At 40.1% G+C, this 25357-nt stretch overlaps 1 protein-coding gene across 1 annotated transcript in view; it reads left to right on the top strand.

Annotated features, from left to right (window-relative positions):
• znf366 (zinc finger protein 366) overlaps positions 1 to 25357 on the top strand; it is a 50696-nt gene that overhangs the window by 12206 nt on the left and 13133 nt on the right. The window contains exon 2 of the mRNA XM_063047673.1: positions 6785 to 8078. Coding sequence (XP_062903743.1) covers positions 6807 to 8078 — 1272 coding nt within the window. The 5' untranslated portion in view covers positions 6785 to 6806. The remainder of the gene's footprint in view (positions 1 to 6784; positions 8079 to 25357) is intronic.

Here is a 25357-nt window from a genome sequence, read left to right as displayed (position 1 = left end):
TTTCCCACCAATTTAACCACTAAATCCATCATTTCCCAAAGAACTGAGTCAGCGTCTGCCAACATAATCTATTTGTTTCCCCAGTTACTAACTACATACATTGTCTTACTATTTAATTAAAGGGGTCCAAATTTTTACATATCAGATTTGTCAACTTCTGAAATTAATGAATCAAAGAAAATACATTATAGAGAGATCGCACTCAAAACTTTGACTCTGCACAGTTCATTCAATGATTAACCTCCTCTGTTGTTCTTTTCTGTCATACTCACAGTTTATTTTCTTTAATTATGTATTTAATTATTTTTGTGGACTAATAATGAAGCTGTATCCAATACCCTCTCAATCTCTGCAATCCAATCCGAATAACTTATTATGCAAGATATAGCGTTTAATCATTGTCAGCTCTTTTGCCGATCACCTTGAATTAGAGTCCTTTAGTTGTTGTTCCTTCATTCATTAAAATTCACGAAATAGAAACATATCCATGGTCCTACATGGTAACATATTCAATGGAATTGGCTTTGGAAGCAAAATTCAATGTATCACAATATTGCAGGTTCCACATGTTAGAAGAGTGACTGATTTCTACCTCAGTTTTCCCTCTTGTGTGCTCTATGATTTCAATCACCTTATTAAATTCTAATGAAGGTCTTGTCCTGAAACGTTGACTGTTTACTCTTTTTCACAGATGCTGCCTGGCCTGCTGAGTTCCTCCAGCATTTTGTGTAGGTTGCTTATCAAATCTCCTGCCAGTCTTCTCTGCTTCTATCAATCCATATATTTGTAAATCATTATCACTGGGAAACAATAATGAACAATAATGTGCCTTTACATTTTACCTAGGGCATGGTACCCAGAACTGGATGGAATTAATGTTTGATATAGCTCTAATGACCTTGAAATCTCATAATGACTTACTCTCGTCCCTTCAGAAATGCATGGATTGCTGAGAACTGATGATTCATGCTACTTCTTTGAAGGTCTCTCATGCCGTCCTTCTGCCAACTGAGTGTTAGATCTCACAAATGTCTCTACTGGTATGCTGACCCACTTCAAATCCACATGTTCTTCTTTTCAGACAACAAAAATTTCCAAAATTTCAAGAAATTTATGTCATATTCTGCTGACACAAGCTGCATCCTGTGGCATACATCCTGGCTCTAAAGGTTTCAAATAGTTTTATTTACCTCAGGTTGCAAAATTTTCCCTTAAGTTTTCCCCACTTGTGATTAATTGTGTATTTGTCCTTTCATTTCCAACCATTGAAGGTAATTTGCTCTTACATATCTTTGTAATTTTGAATAAAAACATCATCATTCTTTTACTTTCTTAATTGCAATAAAACACATTATATCATTGATCACTAAAGAGGTAGGTACAGTCTGAAATTCTGACAAGCTTCATGCTAATTTAGATAAAAAATAAATTATTATAATTTAAATAATTAAGAACAATAATGTTACGCAAACATTTTGCAAGCTGTAGTTTGCAATGGGAGCCCATGGGAAGCATTAGCTTTCATCTCACTTCCTTCATCGGACTCTTGTTATAACTGTTACTAATGATTTGTGAAACCCACACTTCACAGTAGTATCAAATCACAGCATAGTCTTCTTAGAGCAACTCATAGATTCAACACAGCACTCCTGTCAGCCTTTGGGATGGCATCTAGAAATTTTAGAGGCAATTTTAATGGATACTGACCCTGTTTCAAACAGTCTTTGTAAAGAATGGGAAAGGCCATACTCATTTCAGAGTTTAATATGAATAAAACTCAAAGAGCTCTACTCTGTTTAAATAGCTTCAATTATATACAAGTAGGAAATTGAGCATTTGTAGTTTTCAAGGAAATGTTTAATACTAGCATAGTGTAGGCCATCATTTGACTAGTAACAATAAGACTGCATCTTTCCACTTATCAGCCCACGATTTTCCACTGACTTTTTGAGGGGCTGTGGGTTACTTGAAACTGATCTCCCCAGCCTGATCTGTTCAGTGCTCGCGATGTGGCTTCCATCTCCTCCAGTCCTTGACCTTTCCAATCCACCTAGCTTCACCTATACACCTTCCAACTAGCCTCTTTCTCCTGCCCCCACCTTTTTATTCTGGCATCTTTCCCCTTCTAGAATTAGGGGTCCTTCTATTCATCAATGTCCCCTGAGCCCCACCATATATTTCCTAATTTTATTAGTCCTCCCAAAATGCATCTCCTCACACCCAGCTGGATTAAGTCCATCTGCCAACTCATGAAAATCATTCTGTACCCTAAAACACTGCTCTTCATTATAAACACCACATTGAGTGACGGGGAAGCTGGGTGGCCAAGTGGTGTGCTCTTACTTCTAATTCTTATTCTCACTAGATTAGCATTAATCTTTCAGCTCAATTTCCTTCTCCTACCTACTGCCCTCATCTCATGATTCTCTTAAAGCTGAAAATCAAATTCCATTGACCTTTGCCTTCAGTATTCCTAATGACTAAGTATTCATGTCACATTGGGATAGAAAATTCCTAAGATCTGTAAAACCTTGAATGAAAGAATTCTGGTATAACATTGGACAACCATGTACTCAGTGGCTATTTCTTCTTTATCATAAGAATCCCTTTGGGTTTGAGAACAAGAGTGGGTTCTGAAGTGACTGGTGTGTCCTCCGCAGAATTTACCAGAGGTGCAACAGTTGAAATCTGACAGGAAGGTGGTGGTTGTCTGCGCTGTTTTGCTTTAATTTCACTGTTTACATTTGACCCCCACGTATATGTCAATAAGATGTCAATAAAATTGAGAGAGTACAGAAGAGATTTACTAAAATGTTGCCTGGATTTCATCTCCTAAGTTACAGAGAAAGGTTGAACAAGTTAGGTCTTTATTCTTTGGAGTGTAGAAGGTTGAGGGGAACTTGATAGAGGTATTTAAAATTATGAGGGGGATTGATAGAGTTGACGTGGATAGGCTTTTTCCATTGAGAATGGGGCAGATTCAAACAAGAGGACATGAGTTGAGAGTTAAAGGGCAAAAGTTTAGGGGTAACATGAGGGTGAACTTCTCTACTCAGAGAGTGGTAGCTGTGTGGAACGAGCTTCCAGCAGAAGTGGTTGAGGCAGGTTCGATGTTGTTGTTTAAAGTTAAATTGGATAGATATATGGACAAGAAAGGAATGGAGGGTTATGGGCTGAGTGCAGGTCGGTGGGACTAGGTGAGAGTAAGGGTTCAGCATGGACTAGAAGGGCCGAGATGGCCTGTTTCTGTGCTGTAATTGGTATATGGTTATATAGTTATATATCTGTCAGAGAGACTTTAAGTGCCTGATATCTTTCGAGATGCTTCTTCATCATTTTGAGCAGTCTTGGGCCAAAGACTTCCAAGAATTAGAGAGGATGTTGCATTTTTTTTTCAAGGAGATCTTGCGGATGTCCTTGAAGATTTTTATTTTACTGGGAATCATCTGTTTGCATGGAACTCAGAATAAAGTGCCAATGCAAGGAGTCGATTGCAGGCAGTGTAACCTGTCCAAAGCTGGTTGAGTGTGATCAGAGCCTCATTACTGAGAATATTGGCATAGGAGAGGATTAGAGTTGGTTCACTCCTCATGCTAACAGACTTGGATGAATTTGATTAGGCAGCATTGTTGGTACCTCTGTAGCTGTTTGAAATGGCAGCCACAAATTGTCAATGACAAGAAGATTGGGATCCTGCTACACGGTAGACCATAAGCTTTATGTCAATTTTGAGTCCTAGTCTTGGAATGTTCATTTCCTCAGGCAACCAATGACACAACCTTGCCTGATCTCAGTAAGTACTGGGATTGGGTTTGGCACATGCCCATTTGTGACCATCTCAGCTTGCATGAAATTGTGGAACAGATGAAAAACAGTAACAAATCTTTGAAGGCAGCTTAATTTGAGAAGAATCCTCCTTTTTCCCACCCAGTCAGTATTTTGTAGCCTTTTATGAAGTAAAAATTGTTGCCTATACCCTGGGCATCAGTGGTAGACAAAAAGCCCTGCTATGGCGTTCCCTGCAGCAAAGAACAGGAAGAAACCTCTGTTATTACCACAGTCTTCATTCAAGAGAATTGTCATTTAAATACCCTTCTTTTTCCAGGAGATTGATGAAGTTGCACCATACGTACTTTAGCAGGTCTTTTCAGCATCTTTCTGAACTGGTGTCAACTTTATAATGTGGCTTGGAGTCAAGGACACTTGAGAAGAAGAAGGAACAATTGTCCAGATGTTCAGTCACAGGATTAGTTATTCAGTGGTCCTTGAGTAACAATCCAATAATGACTTCAAATCCCACTGCAGTAGTTTAAGAATTTAAATTCATCCTTCTAAACAACCTAACATTTTTGGTATGTCTATAAGTTTAGCAGGACAGAGACAAGAAGAAGTTCAAGTGGAGACAAAATACTGGCATGGAATGTTGGACCAACTCAACCATACTGTGCTTAATAGAGTCATAGAACACCACAGCACAGAAACAGGCCCTTCAGGCTGTTTCAAGTCCATTCCAAACCGTTATTCTGCCAAGTCAACCTGCCCCCAGACCACAGCCCTCCATATCCTTACCATCCATGTACCTATCCAAATTTCTCTTAAATTTTGAAATTGAACCCGTATTCGCCATTTCCGCTGGCAGCTCATTCCACACACAAACAAACAGCCCTTTGCGTGAAGAAGCTCCCCCTAAACATTCCACCTTTCACCCTTAACCTATTTCCTCTAATTCTAGTCCCACCTAACCTCAGTGGAAAAAGCCTCCTTGCATTTACCCTATTTATACCCCTCATAATTCCCTAAGTAACTTTCACGGTTCTCCTCCCAGTGGTTGCTGACATCACTGACCTCACCGTTATTGATGAGCTCTCCTCCATTCTTAACATTTTATATCATGGGTCATTTGTGTTTGGGCCAGAGTTGCTCTAACAGCACAGAAGAATTGACACGTCATGATTATCAGTCCAAGCAATACACACTAAAAAATGACCCTAATGTCGACTGTACCTCTTCCTATAGATGCTGCCTGGCCTGCTGCGTTCACCAGCATTTTTTAGTGTGTGTTGCTTGAATTTCCAGCATCTACAGATATCCTCGTGTTTGCATGATTATCAGTCAGTAGTTTGGCACTCCGTCTTGTTTCTACTCACCGAATGTTTTTTAGATCTGAAGATTTTTGTTGTTGTTTAGCCTCAATGCCTCCTTCTTTGCCCTTGAATTGCGATGAAGTTTCCTAACAAAGAATGTGCCTTTGGTGATGGAGGTGAAGGAGTAGACTGGATAGTGGCTAGTCTAGTGGACATTGGCTCCTGTTACAGTTTTGGTGGTACAGGATCTTTCAGTCTCATGCTTTTCTTCTTCAATATTTTTATTATTAATTTCTACATAAAGAATACAGAGTACAAGAAATATATATTATAAGTCAAAAAAAGACAGAATAATACCAATACTTATTTGAATCACAGTTGCAACTTCATTACTCTACATTCATGTAAATTAAATTAAATCATAATATTGAAATATGATAATTTTATATTATACAGAAAAAAATTCTAAACCCACTACCAAGATTGAAGCTGCTTGGTAAAGAAAGAAAGAAGGAAACAAAATCCTTATCATATAGTGAAATATGTTATTAGTCAACATCTGTACTTTAACAAGAAATCAAAGATTTTGAAAATAGTTCAAAAATGGTCCCCACAATGTGTGAAAGTCTTGGCTAGATTCAGAAATTGAACAACGGATCTTATCTAAATTTAAACATGACATAACATCACGTAACCATTGAGCATGAGTAGGCAGAACAATATCCTTCCATTTAAGCAAGAGCGTCCTCCTAGCTATAAGAGAGATAAAAGCCAAAATGTGCAAATCAGATGTCTCCAGAATAATATCTTTTTCTCCAACAACACTGAATAAAGCAGTCAAAGGGTTACGCTTAAAATTTACTTTGAAAAGTACAGAGAAAGTTTGAAATACTTCCTCCCAGTATTTCCCAAGATTCGGACATGTCCAAAACATATGAATTAGTGAAGCTACTCCATTATTACATCTATCACAAAAGGGAGATATATCTGAATAAAAATGAGATAGCTTATCCTTGGTCATGCGGGCCCTATGGACCACTCAGTCTCATCCTCAGACAATGATATCGTCTATCAGATGGCAATGTCTGAATTTAGGCTGCTCTCATATAGAAACTCCTTAAAGACAGCATTGGAATTGAACTCCGATCTCTGACACTTGATCTACCAAAGTGCCATGCTAACCGCTACACTACCCTGGCACCCCTTGATAATTGCAGATTCTAATTCCTATTTAGCACAATTTCAAATGAATTTTGGGTGTAATTGTGCCAAACAGAATATGTATATGATGTTTCTCATTTCATAGTTATTTTTGAATTATTTCTATCATGATCTCTTTTGACATAGCATGTTATAAATATTTATTCATTAATCAAAACCCATCCTAAAGAGCTCATGCACAATTTCTAAACATTTTTGGGGTTTTTTTTTGTGAGTGGCTTTCTGAATAGACCAGCATTTTATCCCCATCCCCAATTTCCTTACAGATAATGGGAATGAGTCACCTTTTAAAACTTTGCTAATGTCACCTTTGGTTTCCATTGGGTAAGAGTGGAAATAAGAAGTTTTAGAAAAATTGGATAAAACCATGGAAGATTACATTTACACTGAATTATGAATTTTCTGTCATCTGTTTTACTACTTCTGATTGTCATATTCACCACTGATTTTAATTTTTGTGTTATTTCCTCTATTTTAAGAAAGGAAGTTGGGCCACCATCAATGGAGGACAAGTGTAGAAATGAAGAGAACAAAGACATTCATATTTCTAGAGATGTGAAAGAAATACGTACTTCTCCACACTTTCCCATGCAACCTCTTCCACTAACCATAAAAACTAACAAATTTGTAGCCTTTGAAGATGATGAACCAGCAATTCCCTATTCTGGAAATGACATATCTAATGGAGGCATGGAAGGATTCTCATCAAGCTCTGAAGGAGGATCTCGTAAAAGGAAAAGTACTCCTACAAAAGTAATTCATGCTGTTCATTCAGAAGACTTGCCAAAAAATGTGGAAGAAGACATCAAAGTTGAATTGCCATCACCAAAACCTATCAGCCAAATGATAGACCTGAGCAATGTAGGATTTCAGCTGTTCAGAAATTTTGATCACCAAGACACTATGTGCTTGAAGCACGATCCCATTAAACATAACGTAATGTGGCCTACCAGTCCTCTGATGTTGCATCCTTCTCAGCCGTACTTTGCCAATGTTCCTCCAGAATTCATGCTTCCTTTTGTTATGGCACCATCAAGCCTGCATCTAAGATATCCCCTTTTCCAAAATACTCCTCTGAGCAATCTTAATGCCGCTACCACTATCCCAGAAGAAAAGAAGAGTGCAGTTGAGCGAGTTGATGTTAACATTCAGATTGATGACAGTTATTATATTGATGTAGGTGGCAATCAGAAACGTTGGCAGTGCCGAATGTGTGAGAAGTCATACACGTCCAAGTACAATCTCGTGACACACATTTTGGGACACAGTGGCATCAAGCCGCATGCTTGTTCTCAATGTGGAAAGCTCTTCAAGCAGTTGAGCCATCTGCACACTCATATGCTCACGCACCAGGGCACCAGGCCTCACAAGTGTCATGTTTGCCACAAAGCTTTTACTCAGACCAGCCACCTCAAGCGACATATGATGCAGCACAGTGACGTAAAACCATATAACTGCGGCATTTGTGGGAGGGGCTTTGCTTATCCAAGTGAGCTTAAAGCCCATGAAACCAAACACACAAATGGCCGTGATAACATCTGTGTTGAATGTGGACTTGACTTCCCCACTCTAGCCCAATTAAAGAGGCATCTTACATCCCATCGAGGACCAACCCTGTATCGTTGTGATGAATGTGACAAAACTTTTCAGTATCCAAGTCAATTGCAAAATCACACAATGAAACATAAAGATATTCGTCCATATATCTGCACTGAATGTGGAATGGAATTCATTCAATCTCATCACCTCAAACAACATTCCCTGACTCACAAGGTAGGAATTTCCGGAGAAATAGAAAAGAATGTTACTTTAAATCCTTCTCAAAGATGTAAACAGAGAAAATAATTATCTACAGCTGGCGACAATGTTTTTTGATACCCCTTACCAAAGGAAAATAATTCTTACTATCAATCCTCCCATAGTTTTATATACCTTTACCAAGCCACTCAGTCAGCTTTAATCCGGGGAAAACATTCCCTATTGAACCTGTTCTTATAAACAAAGCCCTCCACTTAGAATGGAGGTGAGAAGGATTATCTTTAGCCAGAGGGTGGTGAATCTGTGAAATTTATTGCCACTGGTGTTTGTGGAGGCCAGGTCATTGGGTGTATTTAAGACGGAGATTGATAGGTTCTACATTAGTCAGGGTGTGAAAGGTTATGAGGAGAAGGCAGGAGAGCAGAGTTGAGAGGGAAAATGGATCAGCCATGATGGAATGGCAGAGCAGACTTGATGGGCTGAATGGCCTAATTCTGTTCCTATCTCTTATGGTCTAACTAAATTTTCTGATAGTTCAAAGAAAGGTAGGTGAGCAAGTTGTGAGAAGGGCACAAAGGATAGAGCAAAAAATTGGCAGATGGAATCTCAGATGGGAAGTTTTTGGAAGGAAGTATGAAAATGCAAAAAAGGAAAATGAGACTGCAAATGTTGTAGTATAAAGAGATCTGGGGACCCATGAAACACCAAGCATCTATATGCAAATACAACATGTAATTAGGTAGATAATAAAATGTTTGACCTTTACTGCCATAGATAATGATACCAAAGTAAAAAATGGCTGATGCAATGTCTGAGAGGAAGTAACAATGGTGGATATCAGGAGGATGAGCTCCCTAATGGGAGTCTCTAGAATTTCATAAAACAGTGCCAGACTCAATTAAAACTCTCTTAATGTGGAGATGAGGAAATTGTTGTGTATTTAATGTTTCAGTAATGTTTGAATAATATTGTAAATATATTATTTGATTACACAATTATCAGTTATATGTAAAAGTACATGAATGGCATACGTCATGATGCCACCATGTCATAGGTTCATGCCTCACTACAGTAAGAAAAAGTAGACACATTATCCCTGGCTCTGTGTTTTTCTTTTCATTAATTTTATGTTTTTGGAGTTCCAGAACATAACAGTGGTGATGTATAATTTTTAAAATGAAACAAAGATGATTACTTACCTGTTGAGGTGCAGTGAGATGTTCGAATTTAAAAAAACACAGCATGTTTTTTTCGTCAGAGAGGCAAAAGATGGCCAAGTTTTAAAAAAAGGCAGAAAATGGAGAAAATTCTTGGGTTCATAAACAGTGAGTACTGGTTGATAATAATAAATTTTTAAAAAAGCAGAAATGGCTGGCTACATCAGAAAATTAGACAGATTCGATTGCACAACAGGTACTCGGATTATACGTTTGTATATACTGAATGAATTGAGCAGTATTTTAAAGCAAATAAAATAGCCAATGAAAAGTGTGTGCCAGTGTAACTCAGTGTAATAGCTTGAAAAGTATGCAGTTTGCTTAGAAGTTTGACTGCTCCACCCAAACCAGCTGAAATGAGCATTGCTGATATCATGATATAATGCAGGAACATCTAGAACCAAAACCATTGTTTACTGCATAAGGCTTTAGGTTTCATAAGTGGAATCAAAAGAAAGGGAAGTCCATTACCACTTATGTCGCTGAATTGAAGAGATTGTTCAAGCATAGTCAGTTCAGTGATGGGCTTAATGATGTATTAAGAGATGGTTTAGTTTGTGGAATCTTACCAGAAAGCATTCAAAAATGGTTCCCAACTGAAGCACAACTCACTTAAAAGAGCAGCTGAAATTGTTGTATCAATGGAAACAGCAGCAGAGATGCAATTGAGTTGCAGCCAGGAATGAAAGTGAGCATAAACAAAATTGCAACATCTAAACAGAAACCTGCTTGATCAAGCAAATAGTGTTATAGTTGTGGCAGGGGTTCACATACACCAGACCAGTGCTGATTTAAAAGTGAAGCTTGCAGAAAGTACCACGAAGTAGGAAACATACATAGAGCATGTCGGGCAGAATAAAATAAATGGACTGCACAGTGAAGAGAAAAAGAAAACGGTCAAGTTTTGTTTCAAAAAGGGCACTAAGTTGCATACTGTTGATGAAAAATCGGGTAATGACAAGAATGACATAGGGCCGGATAATCTTGAGATTTTCAATATGAAAACCAACCATAAACCAGCAATAAGGTTTACACCAGAAGTGAAAAGCAAATTAATTAAAATGCAGTTGAATAATAGCCAGCTGTTTCAGTCATTCCACAAAATGAGTTTGAATGGCATTTCAAAGATACTGAATTGATGACTGCAGATATCCAACTAAAAACTTACACTAGAGAAAAGATAACTCCTGTGGGAATGACATTTGTAACAGTGAGATTCAAGAACTAACAAGCCACACTGGGCTAGCATGTGGTAAAAAAAAACAAGAGGACCAGCATTGTGTGGCCATGAGAGGCTGAGACAACTATGACTTGATCGGAGATTCATCCACCATTTGCATGCCACATTGCCCGCGATAGAGTCAACTGAAAGTGAATTAAGAAAGGCACTGGATGATGCTACAGCATGGCATTGGAAAACTCATAATATCAAGGGTAAAATAGAGTTAAATGAAAATGCCACACCTAAGTTTTACAAAGTCTGTTCGGTTCCTTGTACCATCCATGATAAAGTAGCCAGTGAGTAGAGTGCATGGAGGCTGAAGGAATTCTTTCCAAGGTTGAGTGGAGCCCATGGACAATGCCAGTGGTCCCCGTAGCCAGGAAGAATGGGTCTGTCAGGATCTGTGGTGATCTTAGGGTCACCATCAACCCAGTAATGAAAGTAGATCAATACCCTCTGCCCAGGATAAAGGATATCTTTGCAAACCATTCAGCAAAGTGGGCTTAGCGGATGCCTGTCTACAAATGGAAATGGAAGAAAAGTCCAAAGTGTTTTTCACCATAAATGCTCACTAAGGGCTTTATCACTATAATAGGCTTACTTTTGTAGTAGTACCTGCACATTGGCAGAGACCTATGGACCGGGTGCTGCGAGGTTGCCTAGGCACTCAGTGTTACTTGGATGATATCGTTGTTACCGGTGAGGATGACAAGGAACATCTCCAAACTTAGTGTTCAAAAGATTAGAAGGAGTATGCAGGACAAACAGCAGAGATAAAATTGAGGGATCTTCAAACAAGGAGGTTCGATGTTTCACTCCTGGACAAGCAGTCCTGGCAAGGAACTACAGAGCTGACTAAAAGTGGGTACTCAGAAAGATTAAGGACAGAACTGGACTGCTCTCCTACACAGTGGAGATTGTGGTCTGATGTCATTTGGAGAAGACACATCGATCAATTGAGTAGAAAGGCGTTATCCCACAAGCATATCTGTATCTATCTATCTATCCATCTATACACACACACACACACACACACACACACACACACACACACACACACACACACATATGCATATACATATATATGACCAGAGAGCAACATGTTAAGTATTTGATTTGAGAGGGTTTCTATTTTGATTTAGCATTTATATCCAAGCAGGGAGGAGTGCTGCAGCATTTAATATTTCAGTAATATTTGAGAAATATAGAAAATAAATTATTTGTGAAGCATCCTTTCTTTGCTTACATAATTCATTAAGGAGAAAGAAGAAAGCCCTTAACTCCGAGTGGAGTCATCGGGACACAGTCATTACGGCGTTTTTTTAGCAGGCTTTCTTATTTTTATGAGGCCAAGTTGCTAGCTCGACACTCACGGGGATGAAAAGCGTGCAAGGGAGCCGGCTCGATTCGAACTCGGGAGCCTTCGCTCCGAAGTCCGGCACTGATGCCACTATGTCACCAGCCGGCTATAATTCATGATGTTATATATAAAAGTACGTGAATAGCATATGTCATGATGCTACCACATCATATGTGCGCATCTCACCGAAGTAACAACCACATTATTCCTGGCTTCGTGATTTCCTTTTGATTGGTTTTATATTTTTGGAGTTACAAAACATAAAAAAAATTCTTCTCCCAGAAGAACATGAAGCTCTGGAATTCTCTACCTTCAATATACAAGGTGGAGACTGACAGGTATTTCCTACAAACCTTATTCAGAGTTGAAGAGAGCTCAAAATGTTCTTTGGCCTCCTCCTGCTTCTTATGTAGCTGTGAACTTAACGCTATCCAAAATTCTGCCGCCTTTGTGAACTCCTGCCAATATCCATTCACCTATGAGCCTGATGTTTTCAGTCAGCATTTTGACCCAGCCAAGTAGTAACTCAAAGTTAAATCCCCTTTTCAGATGTATGCACTTCCAGAATCTCCCACTTTGCTTTGAGATTTCTCTGCCTCTCCAGAATTGGCTTCTTGTTTGGCCACGGTTTTGATTGTATTAGCAGTCATATCTTTACTCCGAAGTTTTATAGTAATCTGTTAATACCTGCATTGTACTGCTGTCACAAAGCAACACATCGCATGACTTATGTCAGTGATAAACCTGATTCTGATTCTGAAGTCTTTCAGCTCTGGCATTTCCTCCATGAACTTCCTCACACTAATTTTGAAATCCACCTTTTGATACTCATTCCTAATATCTCCTGCTGTGTTTTGGTGTTAAATTTTGTTTAGAGAACTTTGAGAAGTGTGCCTTGAAATTGTGCTGAAAAAGGTAAAATAAGTGCAAGTTTTGTTGTCTTCTTGTTCATGTTTACAATTAAGTAGTACCTTTTTTAAAAAAATAAATGTGTTCACATTGAACCCTTTATGAGCTTATTCTGTAAAGTGACAAGAAGCCTATTTATATATAGACCTTATACACCTTCCAATCCCTGAGAGACTTTTCAGAGAGGTATGGACTTCCTCATCTAAGATTTTGATGTGCCTGTGATTGGAGTGATTTATCATATTAGCGTTTTGTAGGAAGACTTGATTACAAAGAGCTAATTATCAGAAATCAACTGTAATGAAGATAAAATTAGAGTATGTTCGGCCATATTTGGTTTGTAGGAAAACTTTGCCTGCTCAAGGTTCCCTCCAGAATTTATCCTAAATCAAAATTCATTTTAAACTTGTCCTTGTTAAAAAAAACGGGCAGAGAAATCTGTGCTGGTGGCATCTCCTTTCACTGCTGTGTCCTGCCCTAAAGACATTATGAATCTATCCAAAAAGCAGAAGAAAACACAGCAGATGCCATAACTGAAATGCAAACAGAAAAGGCTGGAACCACTCAGCAAATTAGGCAGCATCTGTGGCATTTATGTGAAAGTCCTTAAATCAGATCTAGTAGCATTTAGAAGATAGGCAAGCTTTGTAAAGCAAGGGGAGAGGTGTGTGTGTGGGAGGGGAGTGTGTGAGAGAGCAAAGGAAATGTCAGTGATTTGTCATCTATTTTGTGCAACTTTTCACAGCCATTCTCTTTGTTCTCTCTCCCTAACCTCTCCCCCATTCTGCAACTCAAAGCTTGCTTATTTTAACACCAAGGTCTCAACAGAGAGGTGATGACAGTGTATTAATGCTGTCAATCTGCTGGGAGAAGGTATAAATAGAAAGGGCGATTAAGAGAGAAGAAAATTAATATCCACACTGGAGCGATCAAAAATGGAACAAAACAATTGCTGGAAATAAAAAATGAAGGAGAATGCTGGGAATTCTTTACATTTTTCGTATGCTTTAAAATGACTGCCACTTTAGTCTGGGGTTGATCCTCAGAGCTACCCCAGGCTAGTTCTTTCTAAGCCTCCTTTCCTGCAGGACATTCACCAAATCCAATGCAGCACATTGACCCTCATTTGACTTCAGATTATAGGGATCTGAATCTACCACAGATTGGGACTGTGTCTATGGGGCTAATTATTTGGTGTTCTCAGAACCAAACATGAATTAGGAGTGAGTTTTCAAGAAGTGTCAATCAAAATGTGAATAGCTTTTCAAAGGAAGTGTTGTGAAGGTAAAGGGATTATAAGAGCATTAGAATGAGAAAAAATGTCATTTAACCTTTGGGAGCAATTTCGTCTAAATATTATTGTAAAATCTGACTCAGTACAGGTAAAAATAAATAAAAATGCAAATGCTAGAAAACAGAAATAAAAAAAGATAATACTGGAAACACTCAGAAGTCAGGCAGTATCAGTGAAAAAATTGAGATAACACTTCAGGTCAAAGACCTTTGTTGGCAGTGGGAGAGAGAGCAAGCCAGTTTTAAGCTGCGTGAAAGATTGAGGATGAATGGAACAGACAAAAGAAATGAAAATCAAACAAAATATCTGCAGATAATGATGTATTTTATTAACCTCTATAAAGTCACCATTCTGCCTCCTACCTTTCAGTGAGAATAAACCCAGTCTATCCAATCTTTCCTTGTATGTAAGGCACCTCATTTCAGGTAACACTTTGGTGAATTTCTTCTTCACTCTGCCAAATGCTACCAGATCCTTCCCATCTTGTGGTGATCAGAACTGTACACAGTTCTCCAAGTGTGACCTGCCCGATGACTTGTGCAGCTGCAACATGACATTCCAACTCTTATACTCAATTCCTCGACCTATAAAGCGGAGCATAATAAATGTATTCACCGGTATTGCCATTTTCAGGAAGCTACTATCTGTTCATCAACACTCCTGAGGTTCTTGCCATTTACTGACCACGTCCTGCAGTATTTGATGTCCTAAAGTGCATTACCTCACACTTGTCTGGATTGAATTCACATGCAATGGGATTGGCTTGCCTAGTTGTTCACTGATATGGAAAGGATTGCAATGGAAAGAGGTGTGAAGGAAAGTCAGGCTCTATTTGTTTGAATTTTTAAAAATATATTTCTTATTGTAACATAGTAATTTTTTATATATTGCACTGTGCTGCTGCCACAAAACAACATTTCATGACATATGTCAGATATAGTAAACTTGATTCTGATTCTAATTCAAATAGTCACTGGAGTTTAGTTGTGTGGATTGTGATTGCTTAGAGGAGGTGAATGTGTCGAGCCATGTTTGGCAGCATGTGGTATAGGTCAAGCACGCAACTGGGCTGGGATTTGGTTGTGAAGGACCTAATGAAGACCTGTAATACAGGATGGATTGTCCAAAACACACAGTAAAATCTTAGAAAGGCACTATGTTGGAGAACCTGGCTTCAAACCCCATAGTCAGTCCCCTTTAAAGTGGCACAGATGCAGGATTACACTTCTTGTGGAAGCTGGCCAAGCAGGCATAAATGAATTTTAAGCAAATCGCATTCATCCGTGCCTCGAGCACTGCTTGACACCAACATTTATTAGCACCATGAAGGACCTGCAACAAATCTGCCATCCCATGAGATCCACAAAATGAGTACTTGATTGTACTTTTTGATTACATTCTCTCACGTAACTTACTGATCTCTTACACTACATCAAATAATTCCTTTTCTATAGTCTTTTCCCCATTTAATACAGCATCCAAATCCTGATTTTCATAACCATACTCACTTGTGTTTAGCCAGCGCAATGGATACAAACTGTTGTTATCTCAAATTTTAACCATATTAAGCAATTATTTTTATAAAAATTGTTCCTCTTCAGGCACCTTTCCCTGACAGATATTTAGCTACATTAATCATTTCCCCCTTGGTTTAGAAGGCAAGGCAGTGCCGTTTAAAGAATTCCTCTGGTTTGTTTTTAATTAAACTCACAACTAAACATACTCGAACACAACAGGAAGGGACGCCGCCTCTTGTAGTTAACCTCTTGAGACTGCAGCAGCTTTCCCTCCAGAGGATTAGAGCTACCAGCAACAGACAAAAGAAAAGTTGAGGAAGTTGCTTGAAAGAGGACAGGATATAAGCAAGGCTGCAAACATGATAGATAGAAAGACCATGCCACTCCTGATACATACACAGCAGGAAGAGGAAAGCAGCTGGTGCTGAGATGTCTTAAAGTTGTTTTGCTTTTTGCTATTCAGTACAAACTATTCAGTGGCTCTTTTTCCCATCATTAGATGTGATACTTCAACTTCTGGTGTAATTCTGCATAAAATTAGTTTTCAATGATAACTGCTATTTTGGATAGTAGGCGTACTGAAACACTAGAGAAATGTTGCTCGGACATCATAGGGGGAATCTATTTCATGTAATGAGTGCTCATTAAAATCAGGCTTCATGGGGCTAGCGCAGTTTTGTATGATATTACAGGAGAGTAATATAATTCTAATTCTTCTTCGGTTGTCCATTGAAATCCGATGAGGATGTCCACTCCTTCAACGGTGAGATCTTTGATGACTATACGGTCCTATCCTGGACCCACAAGCTCTATTGCAGGTGGGACATGTATATGTACTAGTGGTGGTGGTAGTGGTGGCAACCATGGCTGCATTTCTCCTGGCTCTCTTCTGCTGTCTTCTGGTTGTTCTTTCCATCTCCAGAATAAGAACCCCATCCCTACACAGCTGTCGCCAAGCGGTATGATCAGCAGCAACCTCCTCCAGGTCCTCGGGTCTGATCTTGCACTTCCTTAAAGCATTCTTCATCTGATCCTTATAGCGCTTTCTCGGCCTTCCATCTGAGCATCAACCATGATGTAGCTGGCCGTTTAACACTCTGTGGGGTAGCCGACATGGGGGCATGCTGACGCTGGGTGATCATGGCCTCAATACTCCTGCAGATGGTCTTAACAAGTATCTCAGTGTGAGGCATCCGCTCACGCCTGGTAATGCCCAGGATGCGCTGGAGACAGCATATGTGGAAGTGCTCCAAGGACTTGATGTGATGGCTGTACGTTACCCAAGCTTCACAGCTATAAAGGAGGGTGGTGACACAGACTGCCTGGTATACGACGACCTTTGTGGAGGGACAAAGGCTCCAGTTCTGAAAGAATCTATGCCGAAGTCTCCCAAAGGCAGTTTATGCCTGTTTAATGAAGCTCTGGATGTCATTGTCAATGCTGCTATCCCCAGAGAGAATGCTCCCCAGATAATTGAAAGATGGCACTACTGACAGCTTTTCATCACCAACAGTGAAGGCAGGTAGAGTGGGTGGGACACTGGTACTCCATTGGCAAACCACTTCTGTCTTGGTGGTATTGACAGTCAGCCCCATCCTACTGTATGCTGTCACCACCACAATACATAAAGTGTGAATCCTAGGTCCTCTGTCAATAATTACCCAAACATATCTATTGGAAAGTAGGTTGTGCAAGAGGCACCATGTGCTTGCTACAGCTGATGGGGCCATACTGTCAGAGATGGCCACACGGGGCAACAATCCTGCAGGTAGAGGAACTGCAGCAACAGATAACTTAAAGGTTTGCAACAGGTTATGTCAGAATTAACAGTCAGCTGAGTTTGAGGCAACTCCTCTATCAAATGTGGAGGCAGGTGTTCATGCACTTTTCAAGGCCTGCATCTTGCATTTGTCCTGTGTGGCAAGTATGCAATAATGATGTGAATCATGGATTTAACAAAAGGATGTTGAAAGCATTCAGGTGAGACAACATCTGCGAAGAGAGGAAGAGTTACTGTTTCAGGTCAAAGGCCTTTCATCAGTATTAGCTAAAATTAACACAATTTTCAGTTGCACAGAAGAGAGAGAGGTGACAAGAATATCTATTATAGGATGAAGATCAACAGAGAACAAATGGCAAAATGGGTGTGATGGCAGCTGAGGGAATCAAAATGAAATATTAATCCCGTTTTTCCCTTTGAGATACTACCTGGCTTACTGATTATTTCAAGTATTTTCTGCTTCCATTTCAGATTTCCAACATCTGCAGTTTTTGCCTTGTGATGAGGCAAGAGGCAAAAATCATGGGTTGCACATAATTGCAATGCACCTGGCATTCTTCTGTGTAAGCACAACGGACACATAGAAGACAGAGTTATCATTTCCCAAATAATTTCAGGCACTCAGAGAGTTGCTAGTGTCTTTTCAAGTAAAGTTCTATGTAGTACAAAAACACTATGCAAGATAACTTCTAGCCCATTGACTTTATCTACTCTTCTTGATATTTACCAAGAAAGCACTGCATGCCATTCAGTTCTTAAGTGGTAAAAAAATATTCATAGTCAAGTGCTGGACAATAAAAGAGCACAAGCTATCTGTTTGTGGCACTCAAGGTCACTCTGCTTATGAAATTTGTCACCATCAGCGTCTTGCCATTGGTCAAAATTCAACTGAACCAGCTGTCTAAGTCCCTGTAACTACAACAGGTCAGAAAGTGGGTTTCCTGCCCTGAAAGACAGCTTCAGACTCGCTTTGTAGGTGAGGTGAAATAATTTTCCTGTTAGAATCTTTGTCCAACTCTGACAATGAAGCACCTTCAGCTTCTTCTCATGCTTGTAAAATTGGGCAATAAATGATCCCTATCTAGTTATGTCTACCCCGTGTGAATTAATTTGTTTCAATACTGGATTCTGTGAATTATTCACGTTGTTTCTTTTGCGTTCCTTAGGCTTAGCAATAGTGATTTCAAAGGACAATTAGAAGCAAGCAATGTTGCCGAATAGAGAGAAAACAACAGTAACTGCTACTCTACACAGAGGTTTTGGTGTGCTGGTTCATGAACAAACATTTGGGAAATAAAGGGATATAGATCTTCATAGCTGGGCAGGAGGGATTAGTGTAAGATTTAGGATCTTTGCAAAGCTACGGTAACCCACATCTGGCGGTTCCCATTTATTAGTATATCTGTCTATTTATCTATTTCCTTAACTATCTATTTATTTAGAAGTATAGCACTGTAACAGGCCCTTGTGCCCAATGAGCCTGTGCCGGCCAATTAGACCCATGTGATGTCTTTGGAACGTGGGAGCACCCAGAGGAATCCCACACGGAAAATGTTGAACCTAAGGCTGTTCTCTACTGCAGAAGTCAGTGTAGACCAAAATAAAAGAATATATTGACAAAGGACGTAGATATATTTCTTAATGCTAAAGGGACCAAGTGGTGAGTGTACAGAAGGAGCTGCCAGTGCAAGTGCTAGATGCGGGTACAGGTACGACACTTAAAAGGCATTTGGACAGGTAGATGGATAGGAACGGTTTGGAGGGATATGGGCCAAATGCAACAAATAGAGCTCACTCAGTTGGCCAACTTGACTGGCTTGGAGCGGCTGAGCTGAAGGGCCTGCTTACTCTGCTGTGGCTTTAAATGGGGAACTTGTATAAAAGTGGATGATCAGCCCTGATCGTGCTGAATGGAGAAGCAGACCCAAAGGGCCGAATGGCCTAACCCTGTTCATACTTTCTATATCCCTATGTGTCATATAAGATGCAGGAAAGGATTGATGGTGCAGCTACAGAGAAGCTGTTACCCCAATGAAGAATCTAGAACCAAGGGAGACCGGAGGGTGGTACAGTTTTGGGAAAAGACTGTTAGGGTTACTGAGGTCTGGGATTCTTTGGAATTCCCTATTGTAAAAGGTGCAGTCATTCAGTGAGTGATGCAGGGACATGAAAGCATCCTCAAATGTCTATGTGAGTGTAGAGGTCCTGAACTAAAAAGCGATAGTTCAATATAAATTTCCTGACTGTGCTGCTGAAGTACTTCTGACGTGATGGCATTCCCCCAGCATTTACATTCAAAAAATACACATTTCAGAATGTTTCTGAATGTCAGAAACGTTCAGAAATATTTATAGGATTTTTGTAGTTTTGACAGCTGGATAAACCAGAAGGTGAGGATTTACTAAAACAAATGAAAATCCAAAAAAAAAACAAAATAGCATACACTGGAAATCTAAGATAAAAACAGAAGAAGGTCATTCAAGAGGTTGTTACATCTGTAGGGGAAGAAATTGTATTAACATTACAGTTTGAAAACCCTTTATCAGAAGTGGGATGAGTCTGAATAAGCTGATATAGCTGCAGAGAGCGTGGGCAAGGGGATGTATCTGGTGCAGTAAAACCAGGGTGACCAGTAGCGATAAGCTATAAAAAACATCATTTGGTCAATGATTGAATAGGGACAGTTAGTGGGTGAGAACATAGACAAAAGGAAATTTCAAAGTTGAAAGATCAAACTTGAAAATAAATTTATTATCAAAGTACATACAGTATATGTCACCACATACAACCCAGAGATTTGTTTTCTTACAGGCATACACAGTAAATAGAAGAAACACAATAGAATCAATGAAAGACCGCACCCAACAGATGGACAAACAACCAATTTGCAAAAGACAAAAAACTATGCAAATATAAAGGAAATATAATAATAATTATAATAAATAAGCAATAAATATCGAGAACATGAGATGAAGAGTCCTTGAAAGTGAGTCTGTAGATTGTGGGAACGGTTCAGTGAGAGGCCGAGTGAAGTTACGAGATGGACTGGGCCGTAGCCACCACTTTTTGTATACTCTTCCATCCAAGGGCATCAGTGTTTCCATACCAGACTGTGATGCAGCTAGTCAATATACTCTCCACTACACACCTGTAGAAGTTTGTCAAAGTTCTTGAGGTCATGTCAAATCTTTTCAAACTTTCAAACCAAATTGGTAAAGGTGCTGAGGAAGAGGATTTCTTGGAATGTATGCGGGATGGTTTTTTGAACCAACATGTCGAGGAACCAACTAGAGAGCAGGCTATTCTGGACTGGGTTTTGAGCAATGAGGAAGGGTTAATTAGCGATCTTGTCGTGAGAGGCCCCTTGGGTAAGAGTGACCATAATATGGTGGAATTCTTCATTAAGATGGAGAGTGACATAGTTAATTCAGAAACAAAGGTTCTGAACTTAAAGACGGGTAACTTTGAAGGTATGAGACGTGAATTAGCTAAGACAGACTGGCAAATGACACTTAAAGGATTGACGGTGGATATGCAATGGCAAGCATTTAAAGGTTGCATGGATGAACTACAACAATTGTTCATCCCAGTTTGGCAAAAGAATAAATCAAGGAAGGTAGTGCACCTGTGGCTGACAAGAGAAATTAGGGATAGTATCAATTCCAAAGAAGAAGCATACAAATTAGCCAGAGAAAGTGGCTCACCTGAGGACTGAGAGAAATTCAGAGTTCAGCAGAGGAGGACAAAGGGCTTAATTAGGAAGGGGAGAAAAGATTATGAGAGAAAACTGGCAGGGTACATAAAAACAGACTGTAAAAGCTTTTATAGATATGTAAAAAGGAAAAGACTGGTAAAGACAAATGTAGGTCCCCTGCAGACAGAAACAGGTGAATTGATTATGGGGAGCAAGGACATGGCAGACCAATTGAATAATTACTTTGGTTCTGTCTTCACTAAGGAGGACATAAATAATCTTCCAGAAATAGTAGGGGACAGAGGGTCCAGTGAGATGGAGGAACTGAGTGAAATACATGTTAATAGGGAAGTGGTGTTAGGTAAATTGAAGGGATTGAAGGCAGATAAATCCCCAGGGCCAGATGGTCTGCATCCTAGAGTGCTTAAGGAAGTAGCCCAAGAAATAGTGGATGCATTAGTGATAATTTTTCAAAACTCGTTACATTCTGGACTAGTTCCTGAGGATTGGAGGGTGGCTAATGTAACCCCACTTTTTAAAAAAGGAGGGAGAGAGAAACCGGGGAATTATAGACCGGTTAGCTTAACGTCGGTGGTGGAGAAACTGCTGGAGTCAGTTATCAAGGATGTGATAACAGCACATTTGGAAAGCGGTGAAATGATCGGACAAAGTCAGCATGGATTTGTGAAAGGAAAATCATGTCTGACGAATCTCATAGAATTTTTTGAGGATGTAACTAGTAGAGTGGATAGGGGAGAACCAGTGGATGTGGTATATTTGGATTTTCAAAAGGCTTTTGACAAGGTCCCACACAGGAGATTAGTGTGCAAACTTAAAGCACACGGTATTGGGGGTAAGGTATTGGTGTGGGTGGAGAATTGGTTAGCAGACAGGAAGCAAAGAGTGGGAATAAACGGGACCTTTTCAGAATGGCAGGCGGTGACTAGTGGGGTACCGCAAGGCTCAGTGCTGGGACCCCAGTTGTTTACAATATATATTAATGACTTGGATGAGGGAATTAAATGCAGCATCTCCAAGTTTGCGGATGACATGAAGCTGGGTGGCAGTGTTAGCTGTGAGGAGGATGCTAAGAGGATGCAGGGGTGACTTGGATAGGTTGGGTGAGTGGGCAAATTCATGGCAGATGCAATTTAATGTGGATAAATGTGAAGTTATCCACTTTGGTGGCAAAACTAGGAAAACAGATTATTATCTGAATGGTGACCGATTAGGAAAAGGGGAGGTGCAACGAGACCTGGGTGTCATTATACACCAGTCATTGAAAGTGGGCATGCAGGTACAGCAGGCGGTGAAAAAGGCGAATGGTATGCTGGCATTTATAGCGAGAGGATTCGAGTACAGGAGCAGGGAGGTACTACTGCAGTTGTACAAGGCCTTGGTGAGACCACACCTGGAGTATTGTGTGCAGTTTTGGTCCCCTAATCTGAGGAAAGACATCCTTGAAGGTTCACCAGATTGATTCCTGGGATGGCAGGACTTTCACATGAAGAAAGACTGGATGAACTGGGCTTGTACTTGTTGGAATTTAGAAGATTGAGGGGGGATCTGATTGAAACGTATAAAATCCTAAAGGGATTGGACAGGCTAGATGCAGGAAGATTGTTCCCGATGTTGGGGAAGTCCAGAACGAGGGGCCACAGTTTGAGGATAGAGGGGAAGCCCTTTAGGACCGAGATTAGGAAAAACTTCTTCACACAGAGAGTGGTGAATCTGTGGAATTCTCTGCCACAGGAAACAGTTGAGGCCAGTTCATTGGCTGTGTTTAAGAGGGAGTTAGATATGGCCCTTGTGGCTACGGGGGTCAGGGGGTATGGAGGGAAGGCTGGGGCAGGGTTCTGAGTTGGATGATCAGCCATGATCATAATAAATGGCGGTGCAGGCTCGAAGGGCCGAATGGCCTACTCCTGCACCTATTTTCTATGTTTCTATGTTTCTAAGGAAGTAGACGTGCTGCTGTGCTTTCTTCATAATTGCACTTACATACTGAGCCCAGGACAGATCCTCTGAGATGAAAACACCAAACAATTTAAAGTTGCTGACCCCCTTCACCTCTGGTCATCCGATGAGGACTGGCTCATGGACCTCCGGTTTCTTCTTACATCATTCCTACATAAAACAATAGACCATAAAACCATAAGATATAGGAGCAGAAGTAGGCCATTCGGCCCATTGAGCTGCTCCACTATTCAATCATGGGCTGATCCAATTCTTCCAGTCATCCCCACTCCCCTGCCTTCTCCCCATACTCTTTGATGCCCTGGCTAATCAAGAGCCTATCTATCTCTACCTTAAATGCACCCAATGACTTGGCCTCCACAGCCGCTCGTGGCAACAACTTCCACAGATTTACCAACCTCTGACTAAAGTAATTTCTCTGCATCTTTGTTGTAAATGAACATTCTTCAATCCTGAAGTCGTGCCCTCTTGTCCTGGACTCCCCTACCATGGGAAATAACTTTGCTACCTAATCTGTTCAAGCCTTTTCCGAATGTTTCTATGAGATCCCCCCTCATTCTCCTGATCTCCAGGGAATAGAGCCCAAGAGCTGCCAGACGTTCCTCAAATGGTAACCCTTTCATTCCTGGAATCATTCTCGTGAATCTTCTCTGAACTCTCTCCAATGTCAGTATATCCTTTCTAAAATAAGGAGCCCAAAACTGCACACAATATTCCAAGTGTGGTCTCACGAGTACCTTATAGAGCCTCAACATCACATCCCTGCTCTTATATTCTATACCTCTAGAAATGAATGCCAAGATTGCTCTCACCTTCTTCACCACCGACTCAACCTAGAGGTTAAACATAAACTGGAGTTGCAACATAAACACAAGAAGCCTCTGCAGATGCTGGAAATCCAAAGCAACACAGACAAAATGCTGGAGGAACTCAGCATGTCAGGCAACATTTATGGAAATTAATAAATGATCAACGTTTCGGGCCAAAACCCTTCATCAGGTTGCAACATGTAGAGAGGGAAATGTGTTAGCAGATTGGGCTGAGAACGTGCTGAACTCCAAGTAGGAATAACAAGGGGAAAACAAACAACAAACAAGCCAATATCACAGATGGATGACTGATCTCAACAAAAATCAAGTTACCTGAAGTGATAGAATTCAAAATTAAGTCCAGAATTTGGCGATGTTTCTAGACACTGGACGGTTGCTGTTCCTCAAACCATCGTTTAACCTCACTGTGATAGCACAAGGGGCCACAAACCAATAGTTCAGAGTGGGAGTGTGATGGTGAATTAAATTGGTAGACAATGCCAAGCTCTGTATCACTCCAGACTGAATGCAGGTGCTCCACAGAGGATTTACTGACTATCTAACCTTTTGTTTGGGCAATTTGGTGGTGGGATATGATGAGATTTACAGTACTAGTGGATGGTTTTGTTGTTATGGAGGGCCTTAGCACAGAGCTTGGTGATGGTACTTCATTGCAACTTCTCAAGGTGGCATGCAGGATGATAAGTGAAGCCTCCTTTTGTAAGTCAGCAGTGATGGTGGGCAGTTTGCCACTGATTGCAAATTCTGGACCGTCGTGTAGATTTAAGACTGAGATCAATGGATTTACCAATGGAATGATAGAACCTAATGGGAAAGGAGGCTTGACATCTTTATACAAATAACTTTTGAGGTAAACTCATGAAGTGAGAGTCTATTGAAATGAAGGAACAGATGAAAACATTATTAAAATGTGCTGGAAAAATTAATGGCACTAAACTCCAGTAAATCTCTGAAGACTGATAATCTGCTTCACAGAGTACAAAAAGAGATAACTATGGAAATAATGGATGCATTGTTTGCTATCTTCCTGTGATGACTGGATTGTTGAAGCAGGAGAGACTGAGTAGACTAGGCCTGTATTCATTAGGTATATTTTTAAAAATTCTAAAAGAGTTTGAGAGTATGAGTGAAGACAAGATATTTCCTGGGCTGGTTGTCTGGAACCAAGGATCACAGTTTCAGTTAAAATATTTGTGACTGAGATGAAGAAATCCTTCACTCAGAGGCTGTAGAATCTATTGAATTCACAACAACGGAAAGGACTGAATCTATTGAAGAAGGAGAGTGATAGACTTCCTGGCACAAAATGCTAGGAAATGTGGAGTGAAGGATATTTTGGTACTGAGAAAGAAGATTAGTCATGATTGCACAGAATGGCAGAGCCGTCTCAAAGGGACGAATAGTCTGCTTGGCTCCTATTTTATCAAGTTTCAGGTGGAGGATAAAACGTGATTACATTGCATGATGAGATGGGCCACATAAGCCAATTGCATT

This window comes from Mobula hypostoma, chromosome 5 (assembly GCF_963921235.1).
Source record: "Mobula hypostoma chromosome 5, sMobHyp1.1, whole genome shotgun sequence".
NCBI classification, from domain to species: Eukaryota; Metazoa; Chordata; class Chondrichthyes; order Myliobatiformes; family Myliobatidae; genus Mobula; species Mobula hypostoma.
Note: the sequence above shows the minus strand (reverse complement) of the source record. Positions and strands in the feature narration are given on the sequence as shown.